General features: G+C 33.7%; 2 protein-coding genes across 2 annotated transcripts in view; both read left to right on the top strand.

The window, feature by feature from the left end:
* Positions 1 to 22,954, top strand: part of DST (dystonin) — a 575,913-nt gene that overhangs the window by 388,755 nt on the left and 164,204 nt on the right. Inside the window, 6 exon segments of the mRNA XM_031964703.1 lie at positions 1,021 to 1,104; positions 3,933 to 4,040; positions 4,333 to 4,431; positions 15,330 to 15,458; positions 20,291 to 20,379; positions 22,564 to 22,696. Coding sequence (XP_031820563.1) covers positions 1,021 to 1,104; positions 3,933 to 4,040; positions 4,333 to 4,431; positions 15,330 to 15,458; positions 20,291 to 20,379; positions 22,564 to 22,696 — 642 coding nt within the window.
* LOC116423182 (plectin-like) lies at positions 11,615 to 15,231 on the top strand. Its single transcript, XM_031964702.1, has one exon. The coding sequence runs from the start codon at positions 12,243 to 12,245 to the stop codon at positions 14,124 to 14,126; it is 1,884 nt and encodes a 627-aa protein (XP_031820562.1). The 5' UTR covers positions 11,615 to 12,242; the 3' UTR covers positions 14,127 to 15,231.

Raw genomic sequence — 22,954 nt, forward strand, 5'->3', positions numbered from 1 at the left:
TCAGTAAATCAAAATGGACTCTATTCAAACATGTCATTTAAAAAAAATAATTTTCAAATCTATTGCTAGATTTAAACACAGAAAACCAGGAAGCACATCTGAATGCTTTTAAATAGAAATAACGAAGTAAGACACAAGTGTTGAAATTCTTTGCTTTTGTGCTCTACCTCTGTTATAAATGGGGACCCTGCATATGAGAAACAATCTTTGACAAACTGGTGAATGGCAAAAAACTAAACAGTATAGTTGGGGAGATCAATGTCTTTATCTCATCCTTGAAGACTGATCAGTTCTACTTACTCCTGGGTAGGAGGAGAAAAAGGGAAACTCAGATTGGAACTATTCAAAGAAGATGAATAATATGTAGTCTTGAAAACCCTTGAGGTTGTTAGTACCAAGGTTAATTTTGCAGTTTGGATCTCTAGTGTTTTGGAACTGTTGATCCTGGACTAAGTTAGATCTCTCATCTTACCTCAGCTTGGTACAATTTCATTTTTTTTACACAAAATTTGGCTTGATGATATCAACAGAATATTTTCTTTTTGGTGAGATGCTTTGACCAAAGGATATTTATTTGGGTTATGGGTAGATGGATTCTTGGGTTAGAGAAAAGTATTAGAATTACTAGTGCTGTGACTTCATAAATGCAGATTATAATGAAGCCTGTACTAATAATTTTCAACTTTTTATTCCTGTGTGTCCATGTTTGACATGATGAGATTGAATGAGGAGTTACTAAAAGAAGAATTTTTGCCACTGCATATATTGTCTTCACAAGTTCCATTCCTTTAGTTCCAGGGCAAATGAAAATTGTTTAAAGTTCTTTAAGCAATTATCCACTCTACCCACATATAAATTACAATGGGACTAAGGAGCTAAAGTATTAAATTAAGAAGTTATAGCAGTAACTGATTTGATACCATTCCAGCAAATTGAAAAGAAGTTTAATGCTAATTTTTTCTTGGTTAAATTGTCTCTGTTAAATTATTATTTTCTTTTAAATAATTTCTCTGCTTATAGATGCTGGTATCTGAAATAGAAATGAAACAGAACAAGATGGATGAGTGCCAAAAATATTCAGAACAGTATGCAACTGCTGTGAAGGTAGGAGATACTGTAGCATTTCTGAGTCAAATTTGGTATCAATTATGTGATTCATTACAATACCTTGAATGGTGATGTTTAAATCTTTTCTTCTTTATACAACACCCATTTTAGGCAGTGCTTCTTTATTCAGTACCATTGTTTATATTTGATTCAGAAGGTAAATTTTTCCAGTGGGTTGGTTCTTTCCACCAAAGCTGACTTCAAGTTCAGGATGATAAATCTTCTTTTTGTTATGCTTTCTTTGCTGTTCTGTCTCAGCATGTCTTGGTTGGAGCATTCCAGGATATGGTACTGACATAAAATAATTCTGATGCTTCAACTTCCCTAATGGTATGACACTCCACTAGAATAAAAAATGGTTATTCTTAGTTTTATTGGTCAGAGAAAAGGAGACACTATGGCTAAATATAGGTGTTCCAAAGTTTTAGTGTAGAAAAATGGTGGTTATTAAAACTAAAAACTGCATTAAAACTTTTGTGATCTTTATAGTTTAAAAAACTTAGAAGTAACGGACTAATTTCCCAATGACTTGAAGACTTCACTGATTACATGATCAGGACTGTGCTGCCACAAAAGGAATAATTCTCAGACTAGAACTCTTTAAAAAGTATATATTTGCAATATGATCTTAACTTAAAATATAGCAGCTGCATTACATTTTATTTCTGGTGTTCTTTTTGTATTTTAATATCTTTGTTTTCCACAATTACATGTAAAGCAAATTTTTACATTTGTTTTTAAATTTTGAGTTCTAGATTTTCTCTCTTCCTCCCCACCCTCATCCCCTTTTAAGAAGGCACGTGTAAGTTATGCAAAACATTTCCATAAAACTCATGTTGTAAAAGAAGGCATAGATTCCCACCCCCCTTAAAGAAAAAAAACCCTCAAGAAAAATAAAGTTTTAAAAAATGTGTATGCTTCAATCTGTATTTTGAAATAATCGATTCTTTCTCTGGATAGCATTTTTCATCATAAGTCCTTAGAATAGTCATGAATCATTATATTGATAGGAATAGCAAAACCATTCACAACTGATCATCCCACAACATTGCTATTGCTTTGTACAGAGTACATTTCACTTTGTGTGAGTTTGTGGAGGACTTTTCAGGTTTTTCTGGGCATATCTTGCTCATCATTTCCTTTAGAATAATAATATTCAATCATAATCATATACTACAATTTATTCAGCCACATCTCAGTTCTTTAGCCTGAGAAGAGAGCTGCTATAAATATTTTGTACATACGAGTCCTTTTCTTTTCTTTTTTAAATCTCTTTTGGGACTCAGTTGTTTTTCCCAATGAGATATTTAATATTGTTTTTTATTTTTTGGTTTTGCTTTTTGCTTTTGTTTATTGTTTTTTGATTTCTCATAAAGTTATTAGTTTCCATTTGCTCTATTCTGATTTTCAAGGAATTATTTTACTCAGTGAGCTTTTGTACCTCCTTTCCCATTTAGCCAATTTTGCTTTTTAAGGCATTCTTTTCATTAGCTTTTTGTGTTTCCTTTTACACCATTCAATTCTTTTCCCAATTTTTCCCTTCCCCCCTCCATATCCCTCCTTCTCGTTCTCTCATTCTCTCTCTTTCTCTCTCTCTTTCTTTCTCTTTCTTCTTTCTTTCTTTCTCTCTCTCTCCCTTCCTTCCTTCCTTCCTTCCTTTCCTCTCCCTCCCTCCCTCCTTCCTTCCCCTCCTTTCCTTCCTTCCTTCCTTCCTTCCCTCCTTTCCTTCCTTCTTTCCTTCCCTCCTTTCCTTCCTTCCTTCCTTCTCTCTCTCCCCCTTCTTTCCCTCCCTCCCTCCCTCCCTCCCTCCTTTTTCAAATCCCTTTTGAGTTCTTCCATGGCCTGAGATCAATTCTTATTTTTCTTGGATGCTTTGGCTATATGTAAGAGCTTTGACTTTGTTATTGATTTATTTTTTTTTTTTTTGGCCTTCCTTGTCACCATAGTAACTTTCCATGGTCAAAATCTTTTTCTGTTGTCTACTCATTTCCCCAGTATATTCCTTGGCTTTCAACTCTTTGTTAAAGTAGGGCTTAGTTTCCGGCTGGAGAATGTACTGTCTGAAGCTGTTTTCAAAGATCCTTCTAGGGATCTGACCACAAGCATTCCTTTCTGCCCTGGAACTGTGAGGAGTATTCCTGCTCCACTATGGCTGTGAGTTCTAGTGTGTTAAAACAACAGAGTCCTTCCTTAGTGCTAGTAAGGAGATGCTCTGTATGCTGAGGTCTCTGGAAATTGCCACTATCACTCAAACCCACTCCTGATTGCTGGTTTCCTAAGGCCTTCTCACTCTATTGACTAACCTTTCCTTCCAGAACATTTTTTGTTGTCTCTGAGTTGAGAGGTCTATAAATCTCCAGTATTTACTGTAGCTGATTCAGATGCCTGAGGCCCATTCTTACTTTGCTGGTGCTGGGACCTGGTACTGAGGGCAGGACTCCTACCCTGATACCACAGATGTTTCCTGCTGATCTTCTAAGTTGTCTTTGACTAGAAAATGTTCCACTATTTGTGTGTTCTGATGCGCTAAAATTTGCTTAGAGTTCTTATTTCTTATTAATTATTATTATATGTAATATATTTTTATTATTAATTACATATTATATAATTATTAAAATTTATTAGTTTTTAAGGAAATTTGTAGCAGTTGGGGGAGAGCTCAGCAAGTCTCTGACTTTATTCCACCATCCTTGTTCTGCCTCCTCTATTTCTGGTGTTATTGATAAATTATAGAACCATGTTTTTGAGAATTGCTTTAGTTAATTCAAAGTCCTACCAAGTTGGTTTGTTTTTTGTAAACTTAATTGTTTGACTTCATTATACAGGATTATGAATTGCAGACAATGACCTATCGGGCCATGGTAGACTCACAGCAGAAATCCCCAGTGAAACGTAGAAGGATGCAGAGCTCAGCTGACCTAATCATCCAGGAGGTAATGGAGATGTTTTTTAAACAGACTGGTTCATGCTAATAGATGATAAATCTAAATATTTTATTGAAAATTGATTAACAGTTACAGATTTGAAAAAAATCCTCAGGAAAATGCACAGTTGAATTTGAAAAATATCAAATATCAGTACTGAGTAAATTCTTGTGAGTTAACTTGTTGCAGAGGAATTTATCTGAAAGTTGGGCTAATATTTAATATCATTATTTGAATGCTATTAAAATTAATAAGAATAATTGTAAATTTATATTTTTGTGTATTGTTATTTTTTTGACAGTTCATGGACTTAAGAACCCGCTACACAGCTTTGGTTACTCTAATGACTCAATATATTAAATTTGCTGGTGATTCTTTGAAAAGACTGGAAGAGGAGGAGGTAACTTTTAAATTTAATAGGAAAATTTTTTCAGAAGAAATAAATACGATTGTGAGTCTCAATATATTTAAGAAAAACTTGAATATTAATTTTCTTTTATTAAAGACTTCAGTATTAACAGATGATTGCAAATAAGAGATTCTTTAAAGTTCCAGAAATTAATTAGGGTGAAAGATAAGGATATGTATCAGAAAATCATGATCACAGTGAATTTTTAACTGGATGTGATTTTATACTACAGCATGGCTTTATATTAGTGGCAACGTTACCCTACAAAGGCTTCTTGAGTTTTTTAAGCTCATTTTCTTAGAAGCCAGTATTGAATATAATAAATACTTCTTCCAAATGTTTTTCATGAACAGAATTCTTAGTTATCAGAATTTATTTGAGGTTCAGCTTTAAGACTTTATTATAAGATATAATTTCCTATTTATTATACTTATAATTTTAATCTGATAATAAAAGACTGATCTGGATCTAAATATAACAGATATAATAAAATGTGTTAAGAAAAATGATACATAGATATGATAAATAAATGTAGAAATAAACAATAAAGATACTGAGACTACAGATATTCACTATTCCTCACCTTGATATTATGAAGAAGACAGAAATAAACTAATAGTCCAAGTCATATTTTTTCCAACGCAAAAAGAGTAATTTATCCCTAGGAATGGCTGGCATGAAATGAGTAATCATTTAACAATAGTAGAAATAAAAGGAGGCTTAACTGTTTCTAGACTGTTTCTAACTTTATCAGATAGAAAGTAATCATCTGTAGTATCTGTAGTTTAGGATTAGGGTTTATTAAAGTTAATTTATATGTATAACTGTGGTTATAGTTTAAATCTGTTTGCTGATGTTTTTCCCCTATACTTTCTCATGGCAAAATTTCTTTGAAGTCCAGAATACATTTACAGTCACTATAGTGTCTCAGTAAAATAACACACAGACACATTTGTGTGTTTATGGTTTTGAATCATTTTTTTTTTTTTGTGAAGTCAGAGCTTCAAAGAAAAAAAACCCATAAAAACATAAACTATTAATTTTGGAAAAAAACAGTGGTGTATAAAGCAATTCTGTGATACTTTTTAAGAACTATTAGACCAATTTTTTTTATACAGCATATGACACAGTATAGGATAAATAGACTTTTTGATAACTCTACCGAAGTGAATGACTTCAACTAATTATATTTTTAAAATCTATGCATATGAAAAAATTATATACTTTTGAAAGTCTATTTGTCTTTTGTATGTTAAAGGAATTAAATTGTGCTTTCTTTCTTTCTTTCTTTCTTTCTTTCTTTCTTTCTTTCTTTCTTTTCTGTTTGAAACTTATCTCAGAACAGACAAAGATAGTATGATGAGTAGCTATATTTAAAAAAACGAATGTGTATAGTATTGATTTTTCTCAGTAAGTTCTCTCAAGTTGGCTTACTTGTTCAAATTCTAAGAATGATTTTATGCTGGAAAATTCTTCCCCCCCCCCCCCCCCCAATTTATATCACCTAAGAGAACAAAAAGGAAATTTTAATACTTAATGAATTTCTGGTAGAAGTGAGTTTCTTTCTGAGAGTACAACAATCTTTATAACTATTTTGGTCTGTTCTGAGTTGACATACCTTTCTTTTGCAACAAAATTATTAACAAGTTTAACTACAAAATAGGGTAATTAGCTTTATTTTGTAGTCAAATTAACAAAGTGACTTTTTAAATCTTTGTAATGGAATATTAATAATTTTCTCTCAATTTTTACATTTTAAGATGCTGCCTTTTCAGATATTGTCCATACACTTGATTGTGCTAATAGTTCCCCACACAATATGAAAAATATAATTTTCCTTTTCCTTTTTATTAAATATATCTGTTTTCAAATATTTGCAATTATCCCATTCTCCTCAGAGCTTATTTGATACAGTCTTTAATGTTCCTAAAATTTTATTAATGTGCATTGTATCTCTAAATTTGGTCATTTTAAACTCAGAAACCGTATTTTAAAGATAAAATGGTATAGTTTAGTGGAAGGAACATGTATAATATTTAAATTTTTAGAGATAGGTTCATATTTAGAGAGAGAATCTCTTTTTTCACTATATAATTTTGGACAATTTTTGTCACTGTCACAGTCTCAGTTTTCTTATTTACAAAATCAGAGAGTTGAACCTCATGGTTTCAGAGGTCCCTCCCATAAAATAATCTATGATTCTTTTTGAACTTGCTGCAAATAATTAGGTCAAAATAAAGCAAGTTTGTTTCTACTTCCACTTATATTTCCCCACCCCGAACTGAGATTTTTTTAACTTTAAAATATGAACTGTTGAAAAAGTAACTCTAAAGATGAGAGGCAAGACACTAAAGTCTTTTTTTTTTTTTTTTTTTTTAACTAGAACCATGAAAAATTGCATTTATGATAGGTCTTCTTTGCTGGAATGTGGGATTTTTAGACAATGTAATATTTGTTTTAATCAAATGAAGGCCTTCATTGCTACCACTATAAAAAACATTACTAGACTACTTTAGGGCTTTGTTTCATATGAATACTACTTAAAATAATTCAACATTTAGAAAAAAAGATCTCATGCTTGCAAATTTCCCAAGGTGTGGGCTTACATAGATTGGCTGTTTTATGTGTTTCTGGGAATGAAAAAATCATTAACTAGAGACTAGTCTGATGATTAGCCTCCCAGCACTTAACTGATTCCACAATAGTAGCCATAGAGTTTCATCAGATCTGTCCTCCAAGTTTTTAATCTGTAATGGTCTCCCAGTACTTTGGCTTAATTGATGCAGTTTTTGAGAAGTCATGGTCATTTCCATGTTGTAATGAGCCTTCTAGATCTCCTAGAAAATTATTTAATGGGGGTTGTTTAGATGCCCTTGGAGAAATTGGAAATATTATACTTAAGTTGGCCAAAAAAAACTCTATAATTACATAGTTATGGGGAAAGCTATAAGATATACAGGCTCCTAGGCAAATAAAAATGACCAAAAGTTCTAGTTTAGATGAATTTTTGAATCTGTAATCAAGTTTGATATGCATGGTAATGATTTTAAGTCAATTGCATAAAATTAACAAATCTAAATTACTTCACTTTGTGTTTCACATATTTTGTAAATATCAGATCACTCCAACATTATTTAAAATAGTATTATGAAACAGAACTCAATATTCTTACCTCTTGTCGTACTTGGGGCTGAAACCACAAGTAAAAAAAATTCTGTTTAGCAAATCTTATTGTATAAGAAAGAATGGCAAAAGTACCTGGATTCAGAATGGATTAGAATTCATATCCATCACAAAAAAAAGAAAAACAATATAAAAGACAAACATGTTTATTTTTAAAAAAAAAAGCAGCTATGAGAGATTATGACTGCCTTTGCATTAGCAAATTTATTGATATAAGGAGCACATTTGGTAAAGGATTTATACTTTAGAAATTGCATATTTTTTCATTCTTTTCCTTCTCTCCTACCAGGTTTAGTTGGATCCAGATTAGTGTGAATAATGAATTTCCAGAAATATTTGCAGGTATTTAGATTCTCACCATTCGATGTTATAGTTATGTACATGGTCATTGCTTCTAATCCAATGGAAATATTCTGTGCAAATCCAGATAGTGTTAACTATTTCCAGGGATTCATTATTCACAACAATTTGGACCTAGCTATATGTCATGAGTATTTCCTAATTTGCAGATTGTTTTTAAACTTCTGTATTTTGTTAAATATAAAAAATATTTCAAAAATAAGATATATGTTTTGCTTTTCACAGGACTGGCTAATAAATGCTGAATTCTTTATATTTATTTTCTTTCTGCATGCTATGTTGTTCTTTGTATTTAGCATAGACCTGTTTTGTTAATAGAAGATTAGTGTGATTTGTAACTGAAACATTGGACTGTGGATTAAGAGGCTAACTCTAAACCTTGGATAAATTATTTCTTAAACTCTTGGCATCCCACTTATGGTTGTTGTTTGCAAAATGAGTTTAAGCTAAATATTCATTAAGGTCCCTCCCAATTTTAAGAGTCTATTTGTTACCTATGTTTTAAGAAAATAATTTCTGAGAGAAAAAAATTCAGTTTTTTCATGTATTATGAATTCCTCTCATGAAGGGTGTTTCTTCTTGCAACTAATGGTTACTTTATGAAGCTTCCTATCTGGATATGGTGTTGGTGTTGGTACTGGTGGTGGTGGTGGTATTGGCTTATTCTACACTTTGGCATCCTTGGCTTGTAAGTACTTTGATGAGCTTTGCTTCTGATATTCTGGGCTACAATTGTAGTAGAACAGACTTGATATTTTTAATAAATTTCTTATAGATTAAAAGATGTAAGGAGACATCTGAACATGGAGTCTATTCAGAGCTTCTTCAGCAACAGAAAGCAACAATGGTGGAGAACAACAAACTCACAGGAAAGATTAGTGAGTTAGAGAAAATGTTAGATGAGCTAAGAAAACAGAAATTCCAGGTAGAACAAGAACTCCCCAGGGTAAAGGCAGCTGCAGAAAATGAGCTGAAGAAGCAGCAGAGAAATGTGGAAGATATTGCTTTGAAGAAAATAAAGGCTGAGAGTGAAGCAAAACAATATCGCTGTGAACTTGAGAACATTGTGAGGGAGAAGATAGCAGCAGAACAAGAGTTAGAGCGGGTGAAGAAGCTGACATCAGAGGCAGAAGCAAAGAGAGCTGTGGTGGAAGAAAACCTCCGGAATTTCCGGCAGCAGTTAGAGGAGCACACGATTACTAGAAGGACCTTGGAAGACCGTCTTAAAAGAAAAGACACAAGTCTCAGTGACTTGGAGCATCAGAAAAGCATGTTGATGGCAGAACTAAGAAGAAAAAAGGAGAGTGAGGAAGAACTCTTGAAACTGATAAAGCAAATGGAAGGAGACCTTGCATTTCAAAAGAAAGTTGCAGAAAAGCAGTTGCAAGAAAAGCAGAAAATTGAATCTGAAGCCAGAAGAAAAATAACAGAAATCCAGCTTTCTTGTGGAGAAAGTATATTGCCAACTTGTGCAATCATACAGGATACACAAGGAAAACAGAAAGCTGATGAACTGAAGCATCAGGTCCATGAACTTACTCTTGCCAACAAAAAGGCTGAAAAGGAGGTAGGAGAACTAAAATATGAACTGAATTCCCTTCAACTTCAAAAGTTATCATCTGAGGAAAAGGCTCGTTTGCTCAAAGAAAAGTTAGATGAAACAAATAACACATTAAGGTGCCTTAAATTGGAGTTGGAGAAGAAAAACCAGGTAGAACAGGGCTACTCTAGACAGTTAAAAGACCTTAGTAGGCAATTGAACCAAACCACGGATAAAGCTCAAGAAGTAATGCAAGAAGCTAATGACTTAAAGAAAATAAAACATCATTATCAAGTAGAATTGGAAAATCTCCATCAGGAAAAGGGGAAGCTGAAAAGAGAAGTGGACCAAATCACTCAAGCTCAGGCACTAGCCGAAATGAACATTCAACATTTGAATTCTAAGGTCTCCACTCTCCAGCGTGAGAAGGTATTAGCTGAAGAAAGAGCAAGAGCCTGCCTAGGGAAATCAGAACATATTCGGACAGAAATATTTGACAGAAGTCACGAACAATTACTTCAAAATATCAAAGCAGAAAAAGAAAATAATGAAAAAATCCAGAAACTTAATGAAGACTTGGAAAAAAGTAACGAGTCAGCAGAGATGTTAAAACAGAAAGTGGATGAGCTCACTAGACAGAATAATGAAACCAAATTGATGATGCAGAGAATTCAATCAGACTCAGAGAAAATTGTGCTGGAGAAACAAACTATTCAGCAAAAATGTGAGATCCTAAAAAATCAGGCAAACAGTTTTAAAGAACAGCTCCGTAACACAAATGAACACTTGCACAAGCAGACAAAAACAGAACAAGACTTCCTTAGGAAAATCAAATGTCTGGAAGAAGACTTGGCCAAAACCCAAAGTCTGGTTAATGAATTTAAGCAGAAGTGTGACCAGCAGGACATTATTATCCAGAATACTGAAAAGGAGGTTAGAAACCTGAGTGCTGAGCTGAGTGCATCTAAAGAAGAAAAAAGACTTGGTGAGAAGAAGGTCCAGATCCAGGAAGCCCAAGTGCAGGAGTTAAATAATAGGTTGAAGAAGGTCCAAAATGAATTACACCTAAAGACTATAGAAGAGCAGATGGCACACCAAAAGATGGTTCTCTTTCAGGAAGAATCTGCTAAGTTCAAACACTCTGCAGAGGAATTTAGGAAGAAAGTAGAAAAATTAATGGACTCAAAAGTTATTACTGAAAATGATCTTTCAGGTATAAAACTTGATTTTGTATCTCTTCAGAGAAAAAACTGTATAGCTCAGGAGAATGCTAAGCTATATGAAACAGATATTAAAGAATTAGAAGGAAGACTTCAACAATATCGAGAACAAATGCAGCAAGGAAAGAACATGGAAGCACATCATTATCAAAAATGTCGTAAACTTGAGGAGGAGCTGATGGCACAGAAACATGAGGTTGCAAACTTGAAGCAAAAAATGGACCAGCAGATAAAGGAACATGAACATCAGTTAGTTTTGCTTCAGAGTGAGATCCAGAAAAAAAATTTGACTAAAGATTGTAGCTTCAAACCAGATTTTGAAAGGAAAGTAAATGAATATAAATACTATGGTGATCTGTCCTCTAGGGGAATTGAACAACTTCAACAAAAGGCACAATCTTCTTTGTTGAGTTGGGAATCAAAAGGTTTTCCAGGTGAACAGCTGGATGATAAAAGGCTCCATAAAGGTGCTCAACAGATAGCCAAAGAAGTGCAGTTCCGGCTACCAAGAACTACACTAGAGGAAGAAAAAAGCCAACAATGCTTTTCTGAGTATTTTTCTCAGACAAGTACTGAGTTGCAGATAACTTTTGATGAAACAAACCCAATTACAAGATTATCAGAAATAGAAAAGTTAAGAGACAAAGCTCTATACAATTCCATATCACCTGTTAAATATCAAGATGACACCTCTGAGATGGAACTGGTGAAACTCATGAAGCCCTTGGAGGTATATTCTACTTTCTGTCAACTATTAAGTATTTATAAGTCACTTTCCTCTTTCTTCCTTGTTTTCTTTAGTACTCTATTGGTTTTTCAAAAATATTCATTCAGCCAGCATTTAATCATCATCTAGTTACTGCTTTGTAGTTCTAGTTAGGGAAAAAAAAAAAAGGCTGCTACACTTTCCCAATATGTGGTATATTTGTTTGCATTTTAGATGTATCTTTAAAAGCATTGAGATTAAACATATGCAAGATATATAATGAACTTCCCTAGGGCTTTAAGAATCGATATTTTGTAAAATGTAGAAGCAAGGAAAAACTAAGAAGTAACCAAAATAATTGCTAATTTGCAGTGAAAATAGATTTCATTTTAGTCATTTAATCTCAAAAATTGGGATTATGAGAAAATTTCAGATTTTTTTATTTCTAGTAAGCCTTTTCTATAAGGGAAATATGATACAGTGAAAAGCTCATGGGCTCTGGAATTAAATGTTTCCTTTATATTTACTGTGTGTGTGACGTGTCACTTATTAACCCCAGTTTCCTTATCTGCATGTGTTAGGGTATTAGATTAGAAGGCTTTTAAGAATACTTCCAAATCTAGATCTGTAATCTTAATCATAACCTATCTTTACAATTTCTACAATTTTTATTTTGCTTGCTGTTCTTTGAGGGAAGGTTTTTGGATTATGGGTGAATACAATTCTTATCAGATCAATTCCTTACTGTTTTATAAATTCCTATTTACAGATAGCTAAGAACAAGCAGTATGATATGCATGTTGAAGTCACAACATTAAAGCAAGAAAAAGACCTAGTTCCAGATCATGAAGAGCGAATACTTGAAATAATAAGAACCTCAGATGGATTCAAGAGAGAATTGCCTAAGTTGAATTCTACTAATTTAGAACAAGAGAATTTCTACAATGTTAACAGAAATTATGAATGCTCTGACAAAGATGATGAATTTAAATTTCAGGGTCTCCAACACATGGTAACTGCTAGGCAGTTGGTTGAGGTGAAGCTTCTTGACTTGGGTACACTTGAGCAGCTGCGCCTTGGTCTCAAGTCTGTGGAAGACATTCAGAAAAGTCTAAGCAAGTTTTTGACTAAATCCACTGCAATTGCAGGGCTCTATTTGGAGTCTACCAAAGAAAGAATGACATTTACCTTAGCAGCAAAGAAAATAATCATAGATAAAGCCTTGGCTTTAGCATTTCTGGAAGCTCAAGCAGCAACAGGCTTTATTATTGATCCCATTTCAGGGCAGAAATATTCTGTAGAGAATGCATTTATGAAGGGGATTGTTGATAATGAATTCAAAAATCAGCTTCTTGAAGCTGAAAAGGCAGTCTTAGGATATCTACATTGTTCAAAGAAGTTGTCAGTGTTTCAAGCTATTGAGAGCAGGCTGCTTGAAAGAAAAAAAGGAAAGCATATTCTGGAGGCCCAAGTTGCCTGTGGGGGAGTCATTGATCCTGTGAGAAGTATTCGAGTGCCTCCAGAAATAGCTGTGCAGCTGGGATTGCTGAATAATGCCATTTTACAATTTTTACATGAGCCATCAAGCAACACCAGGGCTTTCCCTAACCCTAATAATAAACAAGCTCTCTATTACTCAGAACTATTGAGAATGTGTGTCTTTGACACGGACAGTAAATGCTTCTTACTTCCATATGGAGAAAGGAAAATTTCCAATCTTTCTGTAGAAAAAGCTCAGAAAGTTTCTGTAGTAGACATAAAGACAGGAGCGGAACTGACTGCATTTGAAGCTTTTCAAAGAAATCTTATTGAGAAAAACACCTACCTTGAGCTTTCAAGACAGCAGTACCAGTGGAAGGAAGCCACATTCTTTGATTCCTGTGGAAAGACTTCTCATATGCTGACTGATGTTAAAACAGGATTGCACTTTAGTATCAGTGAGGCAGTAGAACAGGGAGTAATTGACAGAGCTCTGGTCAAGAAATGTCAGGAAGGTGTCATCACAACCACTGAGCTTGCTGATACTTTGCTGAGCAAATTAGTTCCAAAGAAGGATTTAAATAGCCCAGTTGCAGGGTACTGGCTATCTGATTCTGGTGAAAGGATCTCAGTTCTCAAAGCTTCACGTAGAAATTTAATTGATCGGATTACTGCCCTTAGATGTCTTGAAGCTCAAGTCAGTACAGGTGGTATCATTGATCCACTTACAGGCAAAAAGTTCAGGGTGACTGAAGCTTTACATAGAGGGTTAATCGATGAGTCATTTGCCCAACAACTACGGCAGTGTGAGGTGGTGTTCAGAGGAATTACTCATCCAGTCACTAACCAGCCTATGTCCATGGTTGAAGCTATGAGCACAAGTATTCAGAACATAGAACTTGGGATCCGATGTTTGGAGTTCCAGTACCTGACAGGTGGGTTAATCCATCCACAGTCTCACACAAGATTGTCAATAGAAGAAGCTCTAAAGGAGGGGATCCTTGATGTCCTTACTGCTTCAAAGCTTAAAGATCAGAAGCCCCATGTCAGGGATATAATATGTTCCAAAACTAAAAGGAAATTGACTTATAAAGAAGCCTTAGAGAAAGCAGATTTTGATTTTCACACAGGACTAAGACTCCTAGAAGCATCGGAGCCCCTCATGTCTGGGATTTCCAGTCTCTACTATTCTTCCTAAAATTCAGTGACATTATGGTAGTGCTTAAGATCTTTTCTCCTTTAAATCATTCAGTTCACTACTGTTTTCTTGTCAAGTTGGAAACTTTGTCTAAAAGGGTTTGTTACATTTAGAACAATATAACCATGACTGAAGGAGGATTAAAATGGCTTTATTTAGTTTGAGATTAGTTCTGTACACCTGACTAGGATAAATGAAGTCTTCTACATCCAAATGTAGACAGGATGAGTTTCAACCAAGTTCATGTAATCCTATCACTCCTTCAGAGTTACTCTATTCTTTACCAGCCCTGAAATGGTTTCATTTAGTTTTGAGATTAGTTCTGTACACCTAACTAGGATAAATCAAGTCTACATCCAAATGTGAACAGGATGAATTTTATCCAAGTTCATGAAATCCTCTCATTCTTTCAGTTATTCTAATCTTTATCAGCCTTGACCTCATACTAGGAGCTTCATTTCCTGAATGATGCAGTATTTTCAGATCAACCATATGAAACAGCACCAGGAACAAAATAGAGAAAGATCTTCTACTGGCCTTGTATACTTAAATCCTTCTGAGATTTAGACTGTACTGAAAAATAAAATAATTTTGAGTTTTCTTATATAATATATTACAGCTCTATTACATTTTAAAGTAGCTAATAAAATTGCAATTATGTTCAAGATCTTAAAAGAAATTTAAAATTATTTATTTTGATAAGGGGGAGGGTGAAAGTGGTGGCTCAATATTATTTGATAGATATTGCTGGAAATCTTCATATTTTTCTTGTGTAAACATACTCTGTATTCCTCTAACATGACAATCTATTCAAGATTCTTCTGTAACAATGACTTGATATGTAATGCTAATGCAAAGGCAGCAATTCAAAGATTTTAGATTTTGAATAAAATCATAATTTATAGTTTGTCATATTGAACAACCATTAGAAAGTTAGATTGATCTTTCAGCAAGGTTTTGGTATGATTTGAAGCATTGACCTACAGTTTTTGTTTCCATCAAAAACATTTGGTACCTTCTTTCCAGAGAAAGCTTGAATCTTTTAATACAGTGAAATAATATATGGTATGTATGGTTATATCATTGAATAAAACATTTTACTAGCCCTGGTATCAATAATGATATTTTCACATGTTTGTTTGCTAAGCAGAAACTAATACCTCAATAATTTTAATATATTTTTTCACAACTCATGCTTACCAGAAGTCACTGGAGGAAGAAAAGAAAGAACATGTTGAAAAAGCCAAAGAGCTACAGAAATGGGTGTCAAATATTAGCAAGACATTGAAAGAAGGAGAGAAGGCTGGCAAATCATCCTTCTCAAAGCAGCAGGTACTCACTCATGGTGTCTGTCTTGGGTTATACCTGCTTCCTGGATATTATACCAATCACTTTATTTCCTTCCCAAAATTAAAAAAAATGGAGTTATTAAGATACTGTATTTGGGATATGAATTCTTGTTCTTAGAAAGTTCTAAACATAAAAAGATTAAAAAAATTTAAAAGCAAAAGTAAGGAACAATTCTAAATATACATTATGTATCAAATACTGTGCTAAGCAGTAGAAATACAAAAGAAAGCAAAAAAAGGTCACTGTCCTGAAGGAGCTTACATTCTAATTGGGGAGACAATATATAAATAAACAGTTGCATGTACAGTACATATAGAGTAGAAGGTTTTAGAAGCCTTGAGGAATGAAGACATCCTGAAGGAGATGATACTTAATATAAGTCTTGAAGGAAGCCAAATTTTCCATGAGGCAGATATAAAGAATCAAAGGACACTAGACATGCAGAGTCAGTTATAAAGACCCAGATGAGAGAAGTTACTCCCTAAATGCTAGATTTCCTACTGTCCTATAAGATACAACATGAAGTTGGAAAAACACTGAATTGAGAAGTAGGACTGTTGAATTCAAATTCTGCCTCTGATATTCTGACTGAATAATAGGATCATATATTTAGAGCTGGGAAGGTCTTTAGAAGTCATCCAGTCCTACTGCTTTATTTTATAGATTAGGAGACTGAGACCAAGATCATATAAGTAGTAACCTCCAGAGGTAGAATTTGAACTCTATATCTCTTGCTCTTTCCAGCGAATTTTTATGACTTTCATGTTTTCATCTATTAAAATGGAGATAATAAGCACAGGGATATATATATTTTGAAGGATTATTGTGAAGATCTAATGAGACAATTCCTATAAAGCATTTTGAAAACCTTCAAGCATAATATAAATAGCCATTACTGCCCAAATAATCACTTCTTATTGTAGGTGGAATCTTTTAAATTAAATTAAACTCTTAACAAAAAAGTTGTTTATTCTAGTCCCACTTGGAATCGTCATATTGTGAGGTCTTTGTCTTCCATTAGAACCTATTGTAATTTGCTACTTATATCCTAGTGGAGTTGTGGGGCTGTCTTTTCTTCCTACTGTTCATCGTTCATCAGTCTGTGGGCATCATTGCTATTGCTCATACTGCAATTTTTTTCCCTTGCTGAGTAAGTAGCATTTTCTGGCTCTGTCACTTACACAAAGACTTCAAGTCTTGGAGCTTTAGTGAGAATAATCTTCATTGTAGAATTAGTCTTCCAAAGTTATTTTTTTCTGAGGATTGTTTTCTTAGCAATCATTTAATTAGTAAAGCTGTCTTCAGAGATTCATTAATCTGATATGCTAAGTACTAGGAATAGAAAGAAAATGAGTAAATATAACAAGCCTTGTTTTCAAAGAGCTTACATTTTAATGGGTGATACCACATGTAAACAAAAAGATATATGTGATATATGGTAGAAAAGGGATGCTTAACCTGAAGTCCACAGATATTTTGGAGCTTCTTTTTCTTTAATATATATTTTATTTTCCCCCCACTTAACATGTCAAAACAATTTTAACCTTTTTTTTTGAGTTTTGAGTTCCAAATTTTATCCCTTTCTCTCCTCCTTTCCCTTCTCCCTGAGATGGTAAGCAATCACATATAGGTTATACATATGTGATCATGTAAAATATTTCTGTATTAGTTATACCTTGGACATCTTTAGGGAACTTCTGAACTTGAAAAAAAGTTACATTTTTATTTTCACTAATTTCTAACTGAAATGACATTTCCTTCAATTATTTATAAAAAATTATTTTGAGAAAGGGTCTGTGAGTTTTACCAGACTGCCAAAAGGGTCCATGACACAAAAATGGCTAACACCTCTTGGAAGAGAAGAAAGATAGAGAGACAGAGCGGAGACAAACACTGAGAATCAGCTGACTGGGAGTAGGTGTAGGGGATCAAGAAAGACCATGTGCAGAAGATGGTTTTTGAACTGAATCTTTAAAGAAGCTGGGGATATTAGGAGATAGATGGAAGGAGGGTTAAGATTTCAGGCATGAGAGATAGCTAGTATAAAAGTATAGAAAGTAGAGATGGAAGAACAACATAGCTCACATTCATATGGTTCTTTGTAGTTTACAGAAGCACAACAGATGTACCTAAGTTAATACATAGACAATTTACAAATAAAGAAAATGTAAACTTTGTAAACTTTAAAGTGCCTCTTTTGCCATTAGAGAACTTCTATCAGGGAAACAATTGTGGGAGTCCAATTCCTGTACAAATCTTCCTCCCAGCTTGACAGTACTAAACACATACCATCAAATGACCTCTTTAACTTTTCTTCCACATTATTTAAATATGGTAGCAAAACTGCCTTATGGCATTATAGTGGAAAGGGACCTTAGAGCCTATCTAGTCCAAACCACCTATTTTACAGATAGTATGCTGAAGCTTAGGGAAGTTAAATGTCTTGCCCAAAATTACACAAGCAGAAAGAATCAGAGGTAGGATTTGAATCCAGACTTATAATGATAAAACACTCCTCATTTCAGTGTACCATACTTCCCAGAACAGAAATAGACAATTCTTTTGTAATTCATAATTTTAGGGAGCTATCTGGGAGCATTAAGAGATGGCTTTGATGACATAGTTGTTGTGTTAGATATAGTAGGACATGAACCCAGATCTTTATTCCAAAGTGATTCTCTATCTACTCTACCATGTTGTTTCTTATAGTATAGTAATAATTGAGACATGAGGTTTTCAAATCATGCTACATATATTATCTTACTTGAATCTTATAGTCATTGCTAAGGAATTATTATATCCATTTTACAGATAAGGAGACAAATTTAGAGAAATGCTATGACGTGCAGTAAATTATTTCTGTATGTAGAGTTTTCCTAACACCAAGGCTAGTCTGCTATTATCTATATTATACTTTTGCAATTCTTTATATTGTTATTTTAATAAAATTAAAAGTATACAATAGTATAGGCTCTTTTTCCTAGATCATCTTTGTTATAAAATTGCAAGTTTTTCTTTCCTCTCACTTTATAAAGAATTCTTAAAAATTAAAGTTATAATCACACTTTCTCCTTCCTGTTGCCTTTTAGAATAGTTTACTTAATACTCTTCAGAAAAGCACCACTTTTGTATGTAGGGTGTAAACCTTTTCCTATTTCATAATGATCTGGGAGGCTATTTCACTAAAAAGTGAGCCACAAAATAGTGGTATGCTAGTTGTGATGATTATGGTTAATAATAACAATAATGACTGGCATTTATGTAATACTTTAAGGTTTACAAAGCACATCACAGATATTCTCACATTTTATCCTCTCAACGTTCCTGGTAGTAGTAATATTAATATAGGGGGGTTCTGTTGTTTTTCCCATTTTACAGATGAAAAAACCGTGATAGGCAGAGGCTGAATGGCTTGCCAGGGTCACACATTAATATATCTAAGTGTCTGAGGTTGGATTTGTACTCAGGTTTTCTTGATTCCAGTTCCAATGTTCTAATCTATTATACCACATAGCTGCCTGTAAAAGTAGGGCAGCTGGAGTTTGGTGTGTTTCTGATTGAAATATTAAGGGATCACATCTGAAATTAAGCAGAGACTAGGTTAAATTCTGAGACAGTAGTATGGTATGAGGGAATAAAAATTGGTCTTGGATTCAAAAGCTTAGGAAGTGAATGCTGGCTTTGCTGCTCATTAGCTGTGTGACTTTGGGCTTATCCAGTCTGGGGTTCAGTTTCATCATCTGTAAAATTAGGGGATATGATTGTGGTCTCTAAGATGCTATTAACTTTGCTAGTTTTGTGTCTTGTGAGACATAAGAATTTATATCTGTGAATTGATCTATCCTTAGTCACTTAAGAGTTGAAATTGTTCAAAGAGTAAATAGATGAAAACTGAACAAAACTTTGAGGTACATTTTGATTAATACTATGCAGAATGTGACTTGAGTCACATACATGTAACAATGCCCAATATCTTTGCCTTACAGCAAATTTAAAGCTGTTCAGTAGACTTTTGTATACTTCTAAAATTGCCATGACATCATGTTTGAATCTGTTTTTTCCCCTTATAACCTCAAGTGAAAGATTTCATGATCTCACAATAGTGAAACATTTTATTTAATTGGTTCAACATCATGACATTTCCACTATTTTTGTTGATGAAAGGTTACACCTGCAAATAGTAAACACTTAATAATACTTGTTGATAGATCGATTGGCTCAGTGAAAAGTTGATGTTAGAAACAAGTTCATTAAGAAGTAATTTGGTGAGAAAGTATGAAAGGATATGGCAAAATCTTGGTCTTTTAATAATAGAGTAATTTTATTATTTCTTGGCTAGCTGATTGGGGGGAGCAGGGATGGAGAAGGGAGTAGGATCTAATTCTATGCTTTCATCAGTACAGGGAGCTCTCAGAGAAAATTCTTTGTACTGGGGAAAATTTTTTACTATGGTTTCAGAGGGCTTTGGGTTCAAATTCCACCTCTACCTCCATCTTAAGGCATTAAGGTCACCAGATCTATCAGTGTGACCTTGTGTAAATATTTAACCTCTTTTGATCTTACTTCCATCTGCAAAATGAAAGAGTTGGATTAGTAGACAGCCTTTGAGATTCTGTTCAATGTAGCAGATTTTGGTAGGTAAGGACTGCTCCTGAAAAATTGAATTTAGGAAAAAAGTTGCCTCCTCACTGACTACTAAAGTAAATATCTTGGGTCTAATTGAAAATAAGCCTCTTTCTACTTGTAAGGCAATAAAGAAATGTAGTATTGGTTGTTACTGACAGGAGATTTAACTGTATTTTCTTCCCTTTCAGATTTCCAGTGAAGAAATTGCCATGAGGAAAGAACAGTTATCTGAAACCCTTCAAACCATACAGTTGTTTCTTGCTAAACATGGTGATAAGTATGTTGGGTTTTATTAGTTGCTTTATAATTATTTAAGGTAAAGAAAAATAGGATTAGCAAAGCAAAGAGGAAAGGGCAACTAAAAGTCAGTAGATAGCTGCTGCTGTGATAAGGATGCCAGCTTTACTTCTGTGCTGGAGCTCTTTGTAGCAAGGTGACAAAACAGAGTTTCTGCTCCTGCTGACTGGGAACTAACCCTTATAAAACTATAATGATATAAAGGGAAGGAACATAGGTGGGAATTTTGAGTGATACAGAACAGTTACAGGTGATCAAGTATTTCTGGGTAACATTCTCTCTCCTTATGCATTTTTTATCATATGGTTAATCATACATTCTAAGAAATGAAAAGGTGAAAAAGAAAATTTCTTAATGGTTTACTTTGTACTATCTTTTCAAAGTCTTCAATTTTATTGCGGTTGTGGAAAACTTGTTGTTGCTGTTTGTCCTTCATTCTTGAAAAATACCATAACATGCTATGACATGCAAGTGAATTAGTTTTCAGTGAGGGAGGGCTATGCAAGGGCACCTAGCTCATTTCCCCCTCCAGAGTCATCTGGGTCCAGTGGTAGGATATAGATCAAGATGACTGGAGATGGCCTTGGATGCAATGAGAGATCTTGGCCTTTTTAAACTAAAAAAAATTTTTGCAATAGGTCACACATTTTGAATGAGGCAAGGCTCAATCAGTGATAAGGTTAGGTAAGAAATGAAGTAGGAAAACAATCTTTTTTATTTAGTCAAATACATATGCATACATATACATCTATCTGTGGAAGACCCCGAGGATTTCTGACCAAAAAAGAAACAATTGCTAAAAAGGAGTTGATAACTTATAGATATGTTGTAGGAAACATTTATTATTTAAAGAAAGTTTTAACTTCTGAGTTTTGTTTCAACTCTAGGAATACAGGACCCTGTGAAGAAAAAAATTATACAGTTCTTCAACATTATTAATAAGATTTAATTGTGCTCCTATAGTTATATCCCAAATAATTCTGGCTGTCTTTGATTGTCCATTAACAGGTCCCAGGCCAAGCTCCACTTAATCATAGCTTGCCTATGTATGGCCTAGAAAATAAAGACTTCATGGGCATGTGATATAATAAATATCTTCATATTTTTAATTCAGGCTGTACCCATTTAATGATTAAGGCTACATAGTGCTTGAGATAAAGAATATCCTCTTTCACCTAGTCCAAAAACCCACTTAATTCATTAATTAATTAATTGATCTGGGAGGGAAAGAACTTTAGCGTTTCTGACTAAAACATAAAGGATTGCTATTTACATTCACTCTGTGTCAATCAGGACCCAAACAATAATCAAATTGGGCTTGGTCTAGTACCTGTTGGTATCCAATGAGAATTAGATTGATTCTTAAGGATCATATGGAAAACTATCTTATTATTATTGAACAGAGGCACAAAGAAGTTATGTGACTTGATTAGGGTGATTTAGCCAGTAAATATTCTAAACTGACATTTACTATCCTCTTCTTGCATATTTTAGTTTTCATGTTCTCTCTGGTTCTATATTTTGAGAAGGAGATTAACAAATGATATTTCTCCATACCTTCTAACAAGTCAGAGTACATTTAAAAACATTGTATATATGCTGATGAAGTCCCAGTGTGTGTAAGTTTATATGTTGTGATGCTAAACTGGGACTGATGCTTAAAATTTTTTTTAATGGCTTGTCTTTTACTTTTCCATATACTATATGTCTCCTTTCCTCCCATATCATTATAGGACTATGCAAAAATAATTTTATGAGGGTTAGTTCCCAATCAGCAGGAGCAGAAACCCTGTATTTCACCATGCTATAAATATCTCCAGCACAGAAATCAAGCTGGTGCTATGAAAACCTAGATTTTGACTCATTGACTTATACTGACTGTATAATCTTGGACAAGTTACTTAACCTTCTAGTGCCTTTGACAACTATCTATGAATATTAAATTTTAGATATGCTAACTGAGTCACCTGAGAATTACCTATAACAGTGAAATCACAGGTCCTTAAAATCTTCACAGAATCACCAAAATTTCTCTCTTCACTTTTAAACAATTGGCCTTTATTCTGTTTTAATTTTTTAAAATTACTCTTATTTTTAAAAATTATTTAAATTATGAATGATTTTAAACATTTCTTATTTATCAACCCCCCCACTTTTATTTTAGGTTGACTGATGAAGAAAGAAATGAAATGGAAAAACAAGTGAAATCTCTTCAAGAAGGTTACAACTTATTCAGTGATTCTCTGAAGCAACTTCAGGAATCAAACATTCTAAGAGATGAAAAGGTGGAAGAGAAGGTAATATTACAGGAAAATTATCATTAGTTTATTTTGTACTACCTTTTCAGATTCCTTATTTTTACTGCATGGATGTGGAAATGGTGTTAATTTGGTCAAATTCCATTGGATTTTGTAATTATAAAAATCTTAGATGAAGTACAATTAAATGCTTGCAGGTTTCAAAAGTGGTATATATCAAATGCAACTTACCCATGCTGATCATCAACTTTTGTGAAGTCTTAATCTCTGTCTTGCATGATGAAAAATACAAGAAGT

The sequence above is a fragment of the Sarcophilus harrisii genome, chromosome 4 (assembly GCF_902635505.1).
Source record: "Sarcophilus harrisii chromosome 4, mSarHar1.11, whole genome shotgun sequence".
NCBI classification, from domain to species: Eukaryota; Metazoa; Chordata; class Mammalia; order Dasyuromorphia; family Dasyuridae; genus Sarcophilus; species Sarcophilus harrisii.